At 35.3% G+C, this 20,387-nt stretch overlaps 1 protein-coding gene across 1 annotated transcript in view; it reads left to right on the top strand.

Annotated features, from left to right (window-relative positions):
* The window catches only part of LOC115929615 (neurogenic locus notch homolog protein 2-like), a 49,459-nt gene that overhangs the window by 19,704 nt on the left and 9,368 nt on the right, over positions 1–20,387 (top strand). Inside the window, exons 17-40 of the mRNA XM_030999173.1 lie at positions 246–359; positions 1,039–1,152; positions 1,641–1,757; positions 2,044–2,157; positions 2,944–3,057; positions 3,639–3,752; positions 4,243–4,356; positions 4,888–5,001; positions 5,390–5,617; positions 6,100–6,213; positions 6,677–6,790; positions 7,762–7,875; positions 8,478–8,591; positions 9,366–9,479; positions 9,983–10,096; positions 10,435–10,545; positions 13,753–13,866; positions 14,679–14,792; positions 15,351–15,464; positions 16,105–16,215; positions 16,880–16,993; positions 17,436–17,795; positions 18,603–18,725; positions 19,190–19,306. Coding sequence (XP_030855033.1) covers positions 246–359; positions 1,039–1,152; positions 1,641–1,757; positions 2,044–2,157; positions 2,944–3,057; positions 3,639–3,752; positions 4,243–4,356; positions 4,888–5,001; positions 5,390–5,617; positions 6,100–6,213; positions 6,677–6,790; positions 7,762–7,875; positions 8,478–8,591; positions 9,366–9,479; positions 9,983–10,096; positions 10,435–10,545; positions 13,753–13,866; positions 14,679–14,792; positions 15,351–15,464; positions 16,105–16,215; positions 16,880–16,993; positions 17,436–17,795; positions 18,603–18,725; positions 19,190–19,306 — 3,105 coding nt within the window. The remainder of the gene's footprint in view (positions 1–245; positions 360–1,038; positions 1,153–1,640; positions 1,758–2,043; positions 2,158–2,943; positions 3,058–3,638; positions 3,753–4,242; positions 4,357–4,887; positions 5,002–5,389; positions 5,618–6,099; positions 6,214–6,676; positions 6,791–7,761; positions 7,876–8,477; positions 8,592–9,365; positions 9,480–9,982; positions 10,097–10,434; positions 10,546–13,752; positions 13,867–14,678; positions 14,793–15,350; positions 15,465–16,104; positions 16,216–16,879; positions 16,994–17,435; positions 17,796–18,602; positions 18,726–19,189; positions 19,307–20,387) is intronic.

Genomic DNA, 20,387 nt, shown 5'->3' with positions numbered 1-20,387 from the left:
TTCACCATTAAAAATAGTATCTCTGATATCTAATACTTTGATGATTTCTACGAAAATAGGAAAAGTCATAACGTTTTCTTTGATAGCTTCCCCCAAATATGGACCCGAAATCATGCTGAGCTCTTTGTTAATCGTTACCGAGATTTCATCATATATTTTGATAGTATCATATATGAAAAACTAAGGAGTGAATGATGTGGTAAAGGTGACTGACTGATAGCTTTTTTCTATTCATGATCTTTTAGCGGTCGATGAGTGCGCGTCGAGTCCTTGCCAAAATGGTGGATCTTGCCTGGACCAACACCTAGGTTATCTCTGTGCCTGTAGCGCGGGATACATCGGCACTAACTGCGAACAAGGTATGTGGGAACATATATAATTAGATTTCATTTAAACATGTGAATACGTGCTTTTTATAAATATTTATGTATGATGTTATCCGTGATTTTGTATCTAAATAAAGATTTTTTCAACAAAAACAAAATTATTCATCAACAAAAAATTAAAAAAATGAGTAAACAGAGTTACAGCCTCGTTTTTTTCATTATAAATTAAAATTTGGAAAGTTTCATGCATAAAGAGGCTTATTTTCCAAAAAAGGAACCGTTGTCATAATTGATGGAAAATTGATCGTGAGGCACTTTTAACTCACCATAAAATTATATTTCAATATGTAATATTTCTGTCTTCTAAATCTGTCAATTCTCTCTCTATTTTCCAATATTATGTATCTGTTTTACTTTATATTGATTGCCCCCCCCCCCTAATATCTCTGTCTCGTGACCGTTTTCAGTATGTCTAACCACTCTTCTTCTTCTTTTTCTTCTTCTTCTTCTTCTTCTTCTCCTTCTTAACTGCTCTATCCTCTTCTTTTCCTTGTGTTGTTATGTCTCTCTATCTATCTCTCTTTCTCTCTCTCTCTCTCTCTCTCTACCAATACCTCTCCCATTCATTGTATGTTCTGTATCATCTTTTTTTCAATTCGGTTTATCCACACGACTATGACTGATATATAATATTTTTCTTGATTCCTTACAGAAATCAATGAATGCCAGAGTGATCCTTGTCTAAATGGTGGCGCATGCGTAGATGGTATCAACATGTTTACATGTAACTGTATGCCAGGATGGGCTGGAGACATTTGTGAAGTCGGTAAGACGACAAATTCATTTACATATAGTTAAATGGAGATTTTCATTCTTAGGTTATAATTCGTTACACTTTGTAACAGTTTCAATAAATGTATTGTCTCCTTATTGATATATGTTTTCCTTTCGTGTTTACTAGAATCCTACTTTGTAGGTAACACACACAAAAAGAAATGGGGTATTTTCGATGCCGGTTAGGTTGTCGAATAATGAATGCCTTTATTCTTTATTGATTTTAATGTCAACATTTTGAGGAGGAAAATGGGTTGCTTCCCAATACAATATTGTACTTGGAAGCAGCCAGTACTCTTGAGTAATTCTTTTTGGCGGATAAGAAGTGATGAAGATGTTTGATTCTACATACAATACTAAGCACCGATTTCTGTTTTTATACTGTGTTCTCATGGATCATGTTTGAACATTAAATATGTCATAACATACAAAGATAAACCCTGATACAAAGTGAAAACGTTTTTCTCTTATCCCTTCTAGATCTCGACGAATGTGCGAGCTCACCGTGTCAGAATGGAGGAATATGTATCGACAGGCCTAACTTTGCTTTCGATTGTTTCTGCCAACCTGGGTGGGCCGGCACCTTCTGCGAACTTGGTGAGAATAATGAGGTCCCACTCTATTTCTCATTTATTGGTCGATAGGTTTGTTGCCTTATATGTTGCTTTACATCTACATTTTTAGCATAATGTTAAAATAGAACATCGGCTAAATCACTAATGGTAGGTTTAAGAGTTATTTCCGAGCAGTTTTGGTTTCTTATATATATATATATATATATATATATATATATATATAACAATTAACATCGTTTTCATAATATTGCCCCTGGTGGTTTATTTTAATTATCGTGATTTTATTTTTTCTTTTCTTTTCAAAACAGATGAGAACGAGTGTCAATCGATGCCATGCTTGCATAATGGTACATGTATTAACGGTGCTAACATGTACGCCTGTATATGTGCTCCTGGATACACCGGGACTAACTGTGCAGAGGGTATGTATGTGAGGTCTTTAAAACAATTATCATGTTTCATTTAATTCTATAATTTGCATTTACAATGATAATGGTGAACTGTATTTTTAGGGATTTTCATAGCGCCTATCGCCGCCAATATCTGCATTTATAGGAATATGGAAGGAAGAAGGAGCTGTAGATCAACTGATCACAGGAGAACGGCACAGACTACATGTACAATAAGTTTTTAACACCTATACTAAACCACTAAACCATACGTGACATCTACTAAAACCTGTCAGTCTCATGTCATATCATAATTTACGGTGTTTGAAGATAGTTGTACAGGTTTATCACATTTTAAATATAGTCGGTATGTACTTCAAATGTGCTTGAAAGAATATTACGATGATTACAGATGATTTAGTTCCTACATCATAAGCACTTGACACTTTCAGGAAGCAGTAAATGCATTATGGAATAAATCACTTGTTGAAACACTTTACCTCACCTTGGTCGGGAGAAACATCTTGAGACAAAATTCTTGCCTACGGACGCAGAGTCACTAGAGATTTGAATTAAAAGAAATTGTTAATTCAATTCGTTTTTTTCACAAAACTCATAGAAACAGTAAAATGTTTACAACAATGCAGACACAATTCGAAATATTACAATAAACACAAACACATGTAATAACGATAGATACTTAATCTTGTAATTGAGTATATTTAAGGGAAATAGTAAAGGCCAAAGGCCTGTCAAGGGCTATTTCCCAGGGATTTTCACTCTATTGATTGAATGTTCATATCATTGTTCTTCTTCCAGACATCAACGAATGTAACACTCAATTATGCAGTGGGCGTGGTCGTTGTAACAACCTGGTAGATGACTTCTCATGTACATGCGAAGCTGGATATGAAGGAAGGGAGTGCGAAAATGGTAAGGTTCCAATTTGAAATGTACTCGGCTACTTTCGAAAACCAGCTCTCGGGAAATTTCAATGCTCTTTAATTGTTTATCTCAATGAAATCCTGTTTGAATTACTAAATGCATGTAAGTTATTGTAATGACTGTTCGCACATTTCAGGAAGGTGATAAACAAGACTATTTAGATTTACTCAAGTTGACTTTCGGGAGTCTGCTATTGTTTTCGTTCGACCATATTAATTAACAACGGTAGCTTTGCATTTGTCGAATAGAATATGTCACATGGGATTTTGGTCATATGGGTAAATGCCATTTTTTGATTGGTGGAAAAGAGGGTAATAACATTGTACAGACCACCAAAGATATCAACAACACAGTTGCAAAGTTGTTAAAAATAGAATATACACAATACTTAGCATAAACATAGTTTCGTTTCTACAATGATAGACAAGGTAACCTGCAAGCAAACGACATTAAACCATGTGGGCCTAAGTATGTTTTAATCTAATTCAGTTTCATTAATAGACCATGGATGTTGTTCAGAAGATCTTGATCACTGTCGTAATAAAAACCTGGAACATTTCATTTTACAGAGGTGGACAAATGCGCACCCAACCCCTGCCAAAACTCTGGAATCTGCAACAATTTCCTCACGTACTACACATGTACGTGTGTAGTGGGTTGGGAAGGAGAAAACTGTGATATTAGTAAGTATACATCGCATCCGGGTATGTTTTGTTCTTTGATATAATGATAAATGTTTATAAACTACATTTCCTTTGATGTGCTAGGGTGACCAGAAGGGCTTCCTCCCTTGATTCCTCGTGTACTTATTGCTCTTTAGACCTTGCTCCTTGGTTCCTTTACATGACTTTGATTGCACGAACATTTAAAAGTAGATCTGAATCATTATATAAGCAGAGGTTCAACATGCTAATTAATCTTGTTTCCATTTCCTCAGAAGTTTTCTCATTAGCATGGTATTCCCAGCAATGTGAAATGCATACCTTGTAAATATTTAAATATAAGGGCAATACTACTTCTCTTAACGTATTGAGTCATGAAACGAAAAATAGTAGCACAATTATATTAAACATGTTTACATCATTAAGCTAGAAGCTTTGATGAAGTAAAAGGTAGGTTTTGACCCCTGTAACATACGTATATTTATTTACCTTGGATTGTTTCCATTTTCAGACACCAATGACTGTCTGGGAAGCCCGTGTAACAATGGAGGAACCTGTTTCGATCAGGTCAATGGATTCACATGTACATGTACAGATGGATGGACGGGGCAACGATGCGATATCAGTAAGTACTACCGTTTCTTACCAAAGGATTTCAGGTGTAAATGATAATCATTGACCAGTCCTTTGTACTTGTCTGATGTATATCTATGTTTGGAAGTCTTTTAGATATATGAAAGAACCTCGTACTAGAATGACCTTGATGAACTGCATAGTGAAGAAATGTTTCATATTTTCAACAATATCATGATATTCATGTCCGTCAGACATTGGTTTACTCCTGTATGCATTCCCAGGTTTATTCTCCATTAATTGAATATTTATGACAATTTCAGTCTTGTCTGTCGTATACTTCCTCGAAAATGATCAATCACCAAAACATAATATCAATTATCCTCTTTCATATTTGCAGAATTTAGTTTGTCTTACTTTGCTCATGAAAAATTGTAATGCAGAATCCAATGATTCAATCTAATGCGCGTATTCATTTAGCTAAAATGCTACTTATATTCAAAGCCTATATAGGTCTGCTGTTTTGTGTTGGCTATATTCTTTTGTGGTCAAGGAATCATGCATTTTATATTTTACGTCCTAGGTATCAACGAATGTGCATCGTTCCCTTGTCAGAATAATGGATTCTGTGTTGATGGAGTTAATCGATATGAATGCATATGTCCCTCTGGTTTCACCGGTGTCAATTGCGAACAATGTGAGTATATCTTCAAGTGATGATAGAAGTATTGCGTATGTCTGTAGCAAAATGTTCCTTGGGACATATTCATAAAACACCTTTTTATTTACTCTTTCGCTTGGCAATATATCCCTTTGTTTATATCATGAACTTATCTGATGCGGTTTGCATATTCTTGTGCAGTTTAAAAGCCACACACATGGGTATAAGTCAAAACGAACCTTTAAAAATTTGAATTAAATCTCGTCGGTCTCATTTAACTAACTTGCATTTATTTCATGTTTTAAATCCCTTTTTGATCAGTTCCTATGCTCACAACTCTTTTCACATAGTAACATTTGAAATTTAATTGGCTTCACAAAATATCAATTCAATTTTAAAAGTCAGATTTGTTGTTCTTCTTCAGTGATTGATCAATGCTCACCGCAGCCGTGTGTTAACAGCGGGAACTGTATCAACAGATCAACATACTTCAACTGCGACTGTGCCCCTGGTTATACGGAGTTTGACTGCAGTGTAGAGATCGACGAGTGCAAAGATACCCCGTGTCGGAATGGTGGGAACTGCATTGATCTCGTGGCCAACTTCACCTGCATCTGTACACCGGGATACACTGGAAAGACATGTAGTGGAGGTAAGCTATAAATGGAAACAAAAACGGGGGCCAAATAGAGGGTACCAGCAAATTCCTATTTCCCAAGATTCTCCTTCTAATTTTCATGTACCTGATATATATATTTAAAAATGCTAGCTAACGATGCCTCTGTTTGTATTTTATATTACCATGAATGTGAGTATGCTTAAAAAAGTATCAAAGGATTAATTTTCCGGAATAGGTAATCTTTTTGTTTGTTTTAAAGTTTTGCTACGGAGCGTTTTCATTATCCATGTTTTCTTAGTAATTAAAATATTGGAGGAAGGACATATTTTCAGATGATGATTTTGCAACACAATGTCTATTATATTATTACGTGTTGCTTCTTTGCCGACAGAAATTAGCAAGTTAAAGTTTATTAAAAGTGAGTACAAAGTTGTCCGACAAGCTAAAAAATACTGAATTATAATGATGGTTAAACCATATTTTTTTATTCCATTTCACGTGGTTGTGATTTTCAGATATCAACGAGTGCCTTAGCAACCCTTGTCAGAACAACGCACGATGTTTCGACCAAGTCAACGGTTACCAATGTCAGTGCCTCCCAGGTTTCATTGGAGACCATTGTCAAACTGGTACGTCAAGTGAATCCTCTATACTTTTATTTTAATTTTGAGCTGAAGCTGGAGAAATAATTTTGTTAAAAAAATGAGTTTGAGACAGAATGCACACCTATTTGGTACATGGTAACACTACAAAACTGTTTTGCCACTGTGTGGTGGCCTTCCTTTAAAACAATTATTCTTTTTACCACAATTGTATCCGTCAACGTGTTAATAATAAATTGTGATTGCGAAGTATGCTAAAATTAATGTTTAACTATTCAAGAACGAAATGGATAATCCTCGTCTAAAATTCTATATACAGTCGTGTTCAGTACTATCGATACCAAATAACAAAAACAACTTGTTCTTTTTAGCATCCACGTTGTATACAAAAAGGCTTACGATTATGATTGTTTTTGTTTTATCTTGTTTTATTTTGTTGCTAATGTTGTTTGATATCTGGATGTGTGATTTGTCTAACTTCGATTTACAGAAATCGACGAGTGTGCCAGCGATCCGTGCCTCAATGGCGGAACATGCAATGACGAGGTCAACGGGTTTGAATGCACATGTACTGTTGACTGGACCGGACCACTCTGTGAGACAAGTAAGTTCCCATGGGGGTTGTGATATTTGACTTCATGCATACCCTGCCCTATCTAGAAATATATATATATATATTATATATATATATAGGCGTGAAGAAAATGGTGGAACGTGAGACGTAGCTGTACGCCTACATATTCTGGAACACCCGCTGTCATGTCAGAGTTGAGAATTCTCGCACTTATATATATATATATATATATATATATATACATTCTTATTTCCACGGCGTCAAATTTCACTCTAAATGGCGTCAGCTGGGAGTCAACTCTATTCCTAGTTAAAGTGACACGGATTCCGAATCAATTTGACTCTGATTGTGTGGCATCAGCTGAGAATTGACTCAATTCAGAGTCAAGATGACTCCTTTTCCGTGTCACTTTAACTAGGAATAGAGTTGACTCCCAGCTGACGCCATTTAGAGTGAAATTTGACGCTGTGGAAATAAGAGTGTATATATATATATATATATATATATATGAATCCCCACGCTTCCTGGCTCATGCAATACAATACAGACAAACGAAGGCAATAATGATATCTTTTTATATCCATGAAACACAGAAGCCCTTAATAATTATAAAGTATACACTCCCTCTCACCGTGCTTATTTTTCCCAATGTGTTCTTTTTTGGCTTGTGACATCTATATCTGTAGTGATTTATTTCATATTCTATTTGGTCTGTGTAGATGAATATTTTTTCAAACTACTAGTCTTCTCAATTATACTTCAGTCGCTCGAAAAAATTGAAACTGGGCATAACTTGTCAACTGTAATATCTCTTGATTTGATCTGTGTTGATTTGATACCACGGTCCTTAGTCATAAACAATATCATTTATTTGTTTCTATTCTCAGCGTGATGTCCATACTAGATTAGGGATATATGATTGCAATGTGATTTTGTCGAATAAGAACTGAATGTACTGCGATTAACCTTTAATATGTTATATCAAATCCCTTTTCTCGAAGGTTTGAGCGAATGTGCTAGTGACCCGTGTGAGAATGGAGGCACGTGCATTGAGGGAGATAATGCCTTCTCCTGCCTCTGTGGACCCGGATGGGAGGGAGCAACGTGTGAAATCGGTAAAAGCACCAACAACTTCTAAATTGCCTATTTGTTTTATCATTCATTATACTGTATATAAAGCCAAATGATTAATGGTCATCCTTGATGGACTTCCGTAATGTGTAACACCGGTAGGACCAGCATTTTGAGAGTTAATGCCTTTATGATACACAAAGGGTAAAGGAACTTGACTTTGGCTTGAAACCAGATTATACCGTTCTTAGCTCTTCGCTCTATCCACTGTACCAATAGCACGTTGTTATAAATAATAATGGTAGCAAACTATACAATATGTTTGATATTCTTGTGTTGTATTCCTGTGAAATATAATGTCACTTCTTCCTTCCACCAGTTTAATAGCTGAACCACATTTATTTTTTATAAAAATAGGATTAATCTAATGCAATCGGCATTGAGACAGCGCTTAGTTTTAAATATGATTATGATAATAACAGTGTAACCTAAAGAACATACTATAACTTACGCTACCATATCAAAAATACTAGTTATCAGTTGTTCGTACTTTTTATTTTGGCAATCTTTATTTCATTTTTAGATATATTAAGTACATGTTTTACTTATGGGTGTAATGATTGCTCTTAATCTTTGAAATGTACAGATTTCAACGAGTGTCACAGTTCTCCATGCCAGAACGGTGCAACATGCATCAACGGACAAAATGAATACACCTGCGACTGTACCGCGATCTGGACTGGTCTCAGATGCGAAATGTGTAAGTTTTGGAGCAGCATCATTAGCAATGTTTCATAAAACATTGGTAATTATAAGATATTCAAAACCTGGCTGCATCTGTTTGGTCAGGAGGGATTAGACCTCCCTGCATAGTCACTGACAGGTGGTTATCTCACCAAATCAGCTCTCAATTAACATAAGAAAAAAAGAATCATTTGGGACCAACGGATACCGCTTAGGCATTGTTTGCTATAAATAGGGCGCAAGTAGCTACAGGTAGTGCAGACAGACTTTAAGCTCCTGATGCATAATTCATTAAGTTTATTCTAAGGTATGATTGAAACCTTTCATGCCTTTTTTAACTGTAGGCGTCAGAATTCTAATTTCGTATTGTTCATATTATATTACGCATTTCTTGATGGTAAATGCAAAAACCATTATTTGTTCTAAATCCAGGTAAACCCCATGCTAATCCTGTTTATCTAATTTTACAGAGATAAAACGTTTACCTCGGTCTTTCGTTTTGTTCAATTTAATTTTGACTGAGTTTATCATCATCGCTTTTAAATTAAACTTAAATATGATCAAGATTCGAGCCAAGGACTTTTGTGACATCTAGAATGTGAGGAAAGTAAATGAGTACAATCTGCTAAGTTCACTTACTTAAGAAAATAGAAATTCCATACCAACTCTTTATCGCACATTTTGTTTGTCGAAATGCTTTGTAATGTAATATGTACTTGTTGTCTATTTATTTGCTAAGTCATGTTTCAAGAAAAATTAAAAGCCATTTTTTGTTTATTTTAACTTCCAGCGGTCAATGAATGTGAAAGTGATCCTTGTCAGAATGGTGGAACATGTCAAGACGTTATAGGAGGATACACCTGTTTCTGTGCATCTGGATGGACTGGATCTCAATGTCAAATCGGTAAGATGATTGTGATGACAACGATGATAACAACGATGATAACAATGATGATAACACTGATAATAGCGTTGATGTTGAGGATAATGATAAATGGCGGTGGTGGGTAAGATGAAATGATATTGGTGACGATGATGATGGTCGTGGCATTGGACATGAAGATGCTGGTAATAATGATTAATCATGATAATTAGTGATATTTAGTGATAAATAATCAATAATCATGATATTTATGGTGATAATGATGATTATGATGATAATGATGATGACAATCTTAATTATGATGATGACGATAATACGTAGGACAGTATTGATGGCGATGATGATGATGTTGCTGTACCTATTGAACACGGCAATGTCGACTACAGGTGAGGATAACTGAGGATGGTGGCGACGATGATGATGACGTTAATTGTGATGATGATGATAATGATAATCCTGTCTGCTTGTTATGTTATCTCTTTTGAATATTTCATAAGGAATAAATATTCTTGTTTCCCCTCTAGATGTTGACGAGTGTGCCAGCAACCCCTGTATGAATGGAGCTACTTGTGACGATCAAGTCAACATGTATCGGTGCATTTGTACACCGGGGTTTATGGGAACTCTCTGTCAAATCAGTAAGTAACACATTCAATGAAGAAAGAAAACAAACATGTTTTCATTCACCAATGTATAAAATGGGATAACTATCAAAGCTTTGCTGCACGAAATGATAGGTCGACTTGAAGAAGAAAATATTATTGCAGGTGCAATTTTTTAATCACATGATCAGCATGTGGACCCTCCTTGAACCAATGATAACACTATAAAGATAGTTATAAAATAAACACGATCGAACAATGACCCACTCCCCATCATTTGCGGTGCATTACTCGTACTACTCAGGGCAGTTTGCCGTTTTCGTTATTCTACAATTGTTTTACTATTTACCTATCTTTCTATGTAAACCATTTAGATATTGACGAATGTGCTAGCAGTCCCTGTGTGAATGGAGAATGCGTGGATGGTATAGACGGATACACCTGTTTCTGCAGACCCGGATGGACTGGTGTACTCTGTGATGAAGGTAATGATTCGCGCCTTTTTCCTTATAATACAAGTTCTTTAATTATATTTATGTTCCTACATATAAATTGTATTGTTTGAACAGATGTCAAATATGTTGTGAAAGTGAATAGAAAAAAATAAACGTTCTTTTGAATTGAAATGAATCGAATTTTTAACCATATTGTAACATTTTTTGTTATATATATGATATTTCTTAAGTTCAACTTAATGGACAATATTCTGAAAAGTGTGTACCGGTATTGTACATGTATTTTTTAATCATTTTTCAATATGTCGTTACACTCTTTGTAAAGTGAGATATTGTGGAAACCAATAAACTATCTATCTATCTATGCTATAGTAAGAATACCTTAATCTGTAGTAATCTAGATTAATAGTTTGAAATGGATGGAAGGATATGAAAATGATATATATTTAATTGTCGATACGATTTGTAATAAAATGTTCGGTGCATCTCTGTGAAAGGTCGCCTTTTTTCATAACAATCTCATCCTGTAGCATTTTATGACGACATAGGCATTTTAATCGTTATGCGTTTTTCTTCATGGAAAACACACTTTAAGTACCTTTACCATATCAGTTTTTACGTACAAAATATTTAGCTTTGAATACAAAAATTAAAACTATTCAATAATTTTCTTTACAACAGATTCGCATATTTAGAACTGTTCTATCTTCTCGCTGAGTTTTAAATATTTACAACCTTCTCGAAGACCTAGATTATCGTTTTGTTTTTGTATTTTATCGTCACAAATAGGAGGTTCTTTATTTATCCCCTCACTTCGGAGTATATTAAATTTAATACATTTTTTGAACAAAACAGAAACGAAACATACAGTTGTACAATCTCACAGAAACATTGTATTAAGTGCTTTATAAATGTAATATATTATTATCATTATTATTATTATATAAAAATATCATAACAGTTACATTGTATATTAATTTTCTAAAGCAATAATATTTAACGCATGCCATTTAGTAAAGAATTTGCTCGGTGTATTATTTTTGAAAGCCGCTTGCTTTTCAAGGGAAACATTAAATTTAATAAAATGTTTGAAGCATATAAACAATGGTCTATATTTCCTGTTTCCGTTATAGTATAATAACCTAAAGCAGGTTTCACTGTATCATTTTTTAAACAAAGGGTAAACAAACATCGGGTTATTTCTTTTATTTCCAAATAATACAGAGTCAAATTGAAACTTATTTAAGTACTAGTAATATTTCTATATCAGGTTTGAAACTCAGAATATAGCGGCTTTACATATTCACACTCCCGAAATATGCTCCATTTTCTCAGGGAAATTTCCACAAAAAAGTACATAGTTCTGAGTCAACCAATTTCATTTCATGTAATTTATGATTAGTTAGAAGACAGTTTGTATTAATTTTGCATCGAAAAAATCTTGTTTTAACTTCAGTAATTGGTCGAACAGGTAAGATATAAATATATTTCCAAACTTCCTCTGTTATATCCATTTCTCTCGTAAATTTCTTTTGAGAAGCAGGATGTATAACAATCCTTTTAATTGGAATACACACTTAGAACAAATGGTGCAAGTATTTACCTATAGGGGTGCAAACCGATGCAACACTGGCAATCCTGCACCCTTTAAAAAGGTGCCAGATTGAACCCTTTAGGGGACATGTTAGTACCCTTAATGGTTCAATCCTGCACCTCTAGGGGTGCAAACTGATGCAACACTATCAGCACCTGCTCCATTAGGGGTGAAAACCAATGCAATAACAGCACCTTTAGGGGTTCAATCCTGCACCCTTTAAAAGGTGCAATCCTGTACCCATACTCGAGGAATACTCGTGAAATTTGCTCGTACACAAATGCATATTAAACATTCATGTTGTTTCTTGGTGAGTAATCATATAATCAATATATCTATTGCTAAAACGTGAATGTAATTGTAACATGATCAGACAAAATAAACTATTGGTTAATGATTACCGAAGGAAAATACAAATCACAAAATTGATGTGCATTGTCATAATTTGCTTAACAAATCATGATAAATGTATTTGTATGTGAACACGTAAAAAGTAATCATAAATATGCATGCAATATGCAAACTTTTATTTTGCACCCTTTTTTAGTCGATATGGTTAATTTTTTTGGAAGGGTGCAAAATCTTACATTGCACCCTTTTTTGAACCCCTTTTCCTTCAATAGGGTTCACTTTGCACCATTTTTTCTTAGAGTGTACGGTAACAATTTCTTGGATTTTAGGTTTTCTAGCGGTACTTCTGAGTCGTTTTCAATAACGGTAAAAACCTTGGATACACACTTCTTCCCATCAAAACATTGTCTAAGTTTCTGTTTCCAAACTATAGGTATGATATAAGCAATGCTCCTCCGTAGCAATAACAAATTCGGGGTAACTCCTCTTTCAAGCCATATATCACATGGAATTATTAACCCATCCTTATTGTATAAGTATGTTTATACTTTTAACATGCACGCATTTATCAAAACAGGGTTTGGATGCAACACAATTATTATGATTATTCAAATTGTTGATTAATAATGTTTCTTGACTGGTATCAGCTCCTTTGGGTCGTTCCTCTCTGGGCTTACGCTAGTCTTCCCGCCGGACTATCTTGTGCTCTCTCTATTTCTACTTCTTTTCCATTTTCCCTGCTGCAATCTCCGGAAGATAGAAGAGGTGATTCTGGTATCGTGGCCACGTTGTCGTAAGTCAGAGAGGCTGGGCTCGACACACTATTTTCTTGGATCCTCATTGACTTCTTGTTGGTCAGATTAGGCTCTGTGGCTTTATTGCTCGGCATGATGAGGAACTGTTCCAGGATGAAATCAGTAAAAAGCAGTCCGAAAAACAGGAAAAATCTTTCAAATTAATCAATTTGTGACGGAGTCCTTAATAATAATATATTTGCCAGACATGTCAATGGTTGGTTTTTTATGAATGTTATATTTGCATGTATTTCTTGTACTTTTGTATATCACATGTTTGTTATGTCTTCCTAGGAGGGTGTCCTTGGGAAGTAGTATTTTACTGAATGTACCTACCCTCTACTTTGAATAAAACTTGAATAAATGAATAAACAAATATATACAAATAATGTCCCTACCTATTCTGGCGTATGCGTCAGTTAATCAGTTTTAATCCATCGCTATCATGGGCTCTTAAACATTTCACCAGAATGTATAAACGAACCCTTTGTTTTTCAGATATTGATGAATGTTTCAGTCAGCCCTGTGTGAATGGAGGGACATGTGACAACCTTGAGAACAGATACCAATGCAGATGTCTTCCAGGATTCTCTGGACAGAACTGTCAAAACGGTAAGTGTAGAGATATTCAGTAAGCCTCAAAGACAATGTATCATGATGATGTTTTAATGCAATTTCTACTCGTTTAGTGCCCTTTACTTTTGCAAATATGATTTACAACCTCTTAGATATATCTCTGTTATAACTCTTGAATTGTTAAACCATCGGAATTCACCAAGGTGTGCAGAATCAATGCAGTATCACTTTCTTTTTCCCTGTAATATTCCAACAGGACATAACGGACGGTCCGCACGGATTGTCCATAATCATCCATAGGGCATTATTACATGGGTAATTGTCCGCTCATTTCCACGCCATCAGAAATACAAGAGGCCATGTTAAATGTCTTCTGAATGACCCCAAATATCCACAGATCTTTTACACATGGAGAAGTTCCACTTTGAGCATCTTAGAATAATAACTGCCAAAGTCCTAAATGTGCTTCATGAATACCTTTTTTTTGCCTCATGAGAAGAATACTTCCACCTGTGTATCAGATAAATGTACTGTTGTTGCATGAATGAATACTGATTACATAACTTTCATGAGCACGATCCGAGTATTCGTCTCAATGGTTTTACAATTTGGGTACGAATGACCTTTATCTGCCCATGCGCAAATCCTAATTTCGAACTCGCTTATTATGTTCAGACCTGTTAATATTAAATGGTTATAATAGATTTTGATAGCGAATTTAGACTATTTTCTTTGAAGAGATCTTCCAACATTTGTTATACTATGTATCATAGTGTATACCTGATACGCCTCAAGGTCTTGGAAGGGACGCGTAATAGCGATAACAAATATCCTTTCTATTCTTTCAGAGGGTGATGACTGTTCTGGGGTTCCTTGTCTGAACGGAGGTTTGTGTTTTGATGGTGATAACACTTTCACATGCCAGTGTGTGTTGGGATTCACAGGGACGCGATGTGAAACAAGTAAGTCATAGTTTACTCTTGTGTAATGAGAATAGATAAAATGCAGTTGTAATATTCTCTCAAAAGTGTTGTAAAGTATGATTACATCGATCGATACATCAATTTGTTGTCATTGTTCGGCATGTGATTTATAAAAAATATAATTGGTAAAAAAAGATACGACGCCTTTTGTTTTTGTGTTTATAGAAAGTTTAATGCAACCTCTTTCCTGACAGGAAAAAATAAGGTCAAAACAAAGATTTATTTTTTCCGCTGTATTATTCATATTGTGATAGTTTACAGTGTTTTTTTTTTGTTGCAAAACACCGATGAAACCACCCTGGTAAATAGAAGACTAATAAATGAATAATTAATCGAATATTGATTGATTGATTGATTCGTTGTTTGCACAATAAAGAACAAAGTTTACAAAGTAAGTTCAAAATTATGAAATGAAACAGGAAGCTACTGGAAAGCAAAGCTTGTTCTTGTAGGTTCCCGAGGATAGATATCATATGAACATTATTTCCATAAATCATTTTAAAGTGTCTTTATTAATATTGCATCTCTTTACCTTAGATATTAATGACTGTGAAACAAATCCTTGTCAGAACGGTGGAATTTGTGTGGATCAAGTCAATGCTTTCGAATGCATATGTATATCAGGATGGACAGGAACTATCTGCGATAGTAGTAAGTTGGAATCATCATTTGAGCACCGTAATACTGTGTAAAAGTGCCACTACAACGAAAGTACTTTTCATGTTTTATCGTAAGCACTGTGAAATCGCTGTCATATTTAATACTGTACATAATATACGTGTAAAGAGGTCTTTTGACCTGTAACTGGTTTATACAAAGTCCATTTTGAATAAAATGGCATGAACCATAATGTATAGGCCTAACAGAACATTGTCATTTGTGATTATTTTACAACGTCTAACAGTTATTTATCAACACCATCGCAAATACGTCTGAAAAATCAACCTAAGGCCATTTAAATAGCAAAGTACATTCACCTTTCGAAAAGCGAGAACATCACAATAATAAATTACGTAATCCAAACGTGATTTCTACAAAATGTACCATAGGGTATTGAAATTGCCTTTGAATTTATTTTACGGAGGTTTTTTAAATCAATTGTTAAATCATGCTAACAAAATATTATTTAAAGCCACCAAATCACTAAGACTGCACTGAAGAATCGTCACCTCATCACTCAACATAGAACCATGATGTAGTTTCCATTATTTGAAAGATACAAGGGGCCTGATATCATTTGCAAGATAAGGACGGTATAGTTTTGATTATATGTGTGTCTTGTTTATTTCAGATATTGATGAATGTGCCAGCAGTCCATGCCTGAATGGACAGTGCGTTGACATGGTCAATGCTTATACATGTGTGTGCTACCCAGGCTTCAGAGGCGTTATATGCGATGAGAGTAAGTGACTAACAAGCCTATTTTATTTTAAATATCAGAATGTTTTCAAGATTGTCCACTCAATATTCTCTTCTACACTTTTCTAAAAGATTGAAATATCTCCCCTTAATGGGAATATTACTCGAATGATTATTTTGGATGAGAGATATGGGTAGGCAACTCTGTTTATGGGAAATTCTAGTTATCCAACATACACAGAAAATGAAGAGGTTAATGCATTCGACATTTTAGTGACAAATGTTAGGGTTAAAATGAAGGATACAGAATGCATGCAATTCTTAGATATACAAAGTTTGAGCGGACCAAGAATTGACAGGTATGTCAGGTGCATGAATTGACAGATTTTCCGATATAGAATGTAGCACTGTTACTTATCATGAAATTACTGTTTATGATTATAGTTGTTTTAATGATTTATGATTGATTTGGAGAACTTCATCCCTTGAAGGTAGAACAGTAGTATTGAATACAAGTCTTAATTCATTGCCTCTTTGTGTCGAATACTTTTCTAAGGATCCATACTTAAGACAATTATTGGTGGAAATCATGTTGTAAATTATGTAAAGTATGGTGATGTTTTGTTCTTCAATTCCATACAACCGTCAGTTCAGTACCTTTAACGTATAAAATGGTGCTTGTTTTGTTTTTTTGCAACTCTCTACAGATGTGGATGAGTGTGCGAGTAGTCCCTGTCTGAATGGAGGATCCTGTATCGATGAAGTTAATGGTTTTATCTGCCAGTGTCCTATCGAATGGGGTGGCGACAGATGTGAACTGAGTAAGTATTTGTGTAAGAACACATGGTAGACTATCCAATGCATTCAGGACGTTTGATTTGTTAATGGGTGTAATTTTCAGTTCCTCTGAAGTGATGATTACTGTTCACAGATGTGCTTGGGAAAATTAACTTTGATGAGTATGAATATGCTTTTAATACACATTTTAACAAATAGTTTTCGAAATAGACACTTTATTCTCTGTTAGATCATGAGTAAAGCTGTTCCTATTATAGATCTTCCGTAATCCAGGCACTAAAATGAGCAAGACATGCAATTGTCTTCTTTTTATTTTTTCTTTCTTTCTTTCGCCTTTTTTTTATAAGTCTTACTTCACTATCGGGTGTGTTGAAATATACATAAATAAACCCCAACTCTCCGAATAGTGTAGCATCCCGAATATATAGTGTCATTGACGGTGATTGTCATTTAATCATCATCCAGAGGGAGATTGCAACCGGAACTACACCATCCCCTCTGACGGGGACCTAACCCTGAGCTCCCCTGGCTATCCTGCAAACTACGAGAACAACCAGTACTGCCTATGGCTAATCCAAACACCACCCGGCACTCACATCCGTGTCTCCTTCATGGCCATGACCACCGAACTCAACTACGATGCCGTGTCCATCGGCAACGGCGAGGACATCACTGACCTCGGTTCCCGTGTCATCTTCGCTTCCGGTTTGGATGTTCCACCATCTTTCTTGACGACGGATAATCTGGTTTGGACCCTATTCACCTCGGACGGGAGCAAGACGGAGAGCGGGTTCAGAGTGTCGTATGTCACCGTGAACAATGCTGGTAAGATTGTGAACATTTTAAATCATGAATAAAAAGCTATATCTATTTTAAAGAAAGTAAATAATTAGGGTATTAGAATTAGTAATGTTTTATCAGTAGATAATTTGACACATGTTCAACTGCTGTAGTTATGTTTACTTTTAACACTATGACATATTTGTTTGAAATAATTGAATTGCTATTTTGATTTTGATTAAGTAATTAAAATTCATTTCATTGAAAAAAGAAAGAAAAAAAGTATTAATTGGCATGTCCGAATCCATTTTACAATGGTATTATCAACATAATAGTTGAGTTTGAAGATGCTTTTTTGAGACATTGAGAGATTGTTGTTAAGAGGATTCGTACAGCTGACAAATATTACCTACAGCTAGAGATTTGACTTATAAAAGTGAAAAGATATTTCCATGTCACTGATAATGTGCTATTGCAAAATATAACGGAAACAGGATAATTGATGTGGGGGAAGGTTGGGTTAATGAATGGAAACAACATTACCTATGTGGGAGGAAGTCCCTGAATGAAAGAGTGACAAAGAGAAGAATGAGGTAAAAATTATATCCTAAAATAGTTGAAATAAAGAGTGAAAGACGGAGCGGCAATGAAATTATTAAAGAAACATTTGCTCTGAAAATAAGAAAGGTATTGAGAGGGTGCGGGTGCACGAGGGAGAGAGGAAAATTATGTAGAGAACGTATTTAGCAGATAAAACTTTATAACGAAAGAAGTTTTTGCTGCTATTCTGAAGACGATATTTCTATTGTGACGTTGTAAGCCTTCTACTTTTAACATTACTTTTGTGTTTAGATCTGATCGACGAATGTACAAGTAGCCCATGTCTAAATGGAGGTTCATGTGTTAATGGCCAGAACCGATTCGACTGCATTTGTGATCGTTACTACACTGGAACTCTGTGTGGAACCTACATCGGTAAGATTGGTGCAAACCAGTTTCAAGTTGGAAACCACTCCTTAATCAACTCAAACTTGTTTTTCTGTTCTCGTTTCTTTGTCTGATTTTTTTTTTTATTACTGAGTGCTGCAGTTAATACTCTGTATAACATGTATTGAAGTATCAAGTATTTGATTCATCTATTTCATTTCTGGCAGATATTCATAATTGAACAATGAATGGTTTTTGGATAATGACGTGCTGAGCATACTAACGACGTTTCCAGAGTGCCATCTTGTAACATGGCTATTTAATGCTCTTCTTATGTTTTGTAGTGCTATATAAAACGACAACACTTGCATTGATAGTTGCCAGTTCCCCATGTTACCGTTACGGGGGAGGGGGTTGCCCTTTCAGGGCCTTGCTATCAATCACTGACATGTCATTGGGAAGTGATAAAGATAATTAATCGGTCGGATCATATATTTATCATCCTCGTCCAGATGTGAATGCATGTGCAAGCGATCCCTGTCCAGAAGGAACCCAGTGTTACAGTGATGTCGATGGCTACTCCTGTCTATGCCCCCGTGATTTCGAAGATGATGCTTGCCTCATTGCACGTGAGTATTCAATTTGCTAAATGGAGAAATAAAATAAGAGCCAAGTGGTAGAGCTGGACTTGCATCATATTAAATAAATTGTGATTTTGGTGGAATAGATGATCAAAGCAGATCGAGTGTTTATCCCGATATTCATCTTTCTCTCTCGTTTGAAAGACATTACTCTGTAATGGTTTGCTTTGAAATTTCCCGCCTTAGGGCATATAACTTTGCTAAAGTCAGGCTAATATTAACACTTTGTATTCTGGCACCTCGCTGCCTAGCTCATGAACTACAGAAGTCATATATTCGGTCACCCCGATGCACACATATATTGATATTCAAGCATCTCGTTGTTCAGAATCATGCTTCTAAATGTTTTGAGCGAGTAAATCGAACGAACGTGGTTAAACATGTCATTTCGATATAAAACTATAAAAATATACAAATGTGAAGATATGCTGGCACCTTGTTGACTACCTATGTGGGTATCCATGCCCTTCACTGCCGTTGTTATACTGATGTTAATATTGCGAGCGAGGAAAGAAAGTCTCCTATTTGTCTTTAAAGATGAAGTTGAGTTCTGGTCATGCGATTGCATTGTGAAAGAAACGTTGAGGAATCGACCAGAAAAGGTTGATCATCTAGCAAATAAGAATTTTTGTGAATTGCAAGGTTCTGGAACCGTCAAAATTATAAGAAATTGGCCAAATCTTGGTAAAGTTACAAACACTGTACACAGAAAGATGTATATGGGACTACACGAACACGTGGCGTAAAAACCCACCCCCGAGTTTTACGATGTACATTACATATTTAGAAAATGAAGGCATTTGAAGAGCCATGCTTTTCAGGGAACATGTCTCATGTGATGTTCTTCCACATTTGCATAATAAGAATGATAACGCTCACAAATTATTTTTCACCTCTTCCCAGAACTCAACCTTCTCTTTAAAATGTTATGTCTTTATGAAAATCCAAGCGGTTTTTAACGTTAATTTTGTGATGGATCAAAAATAGATCTTTAACTAATTTCACTCGCGGTACCCAAAGACATGCCCTGCGGCACACCGGTTGTTAAACGCTGAAATAGAAAGATTAC

Source organism: Strongylocentrotus purpuratus, unplaced genomic scaffold, assembly GCF_000002235.5.
Source record: "Strongylocentrotus purpuratus isolate Spur 01 unplaced genomic scaffold, Spur_5.0 spur5_contig_861, whole genome shotgun sequence".
In the NCBI taxonomy this organism is placed as follows: domain Eukaryota; kingdom Metazoa; phylum Echinodermata; class Echinoidea; order Camarodonta; family Strongylocentrotidae; genus Strongylocentrotus; species Strongylocentrotus purpuratus.
Note: the sequence above shows the minus strand (reverse complement) of the source record. Positions and strands in the feature narration are given on the sequence as shown.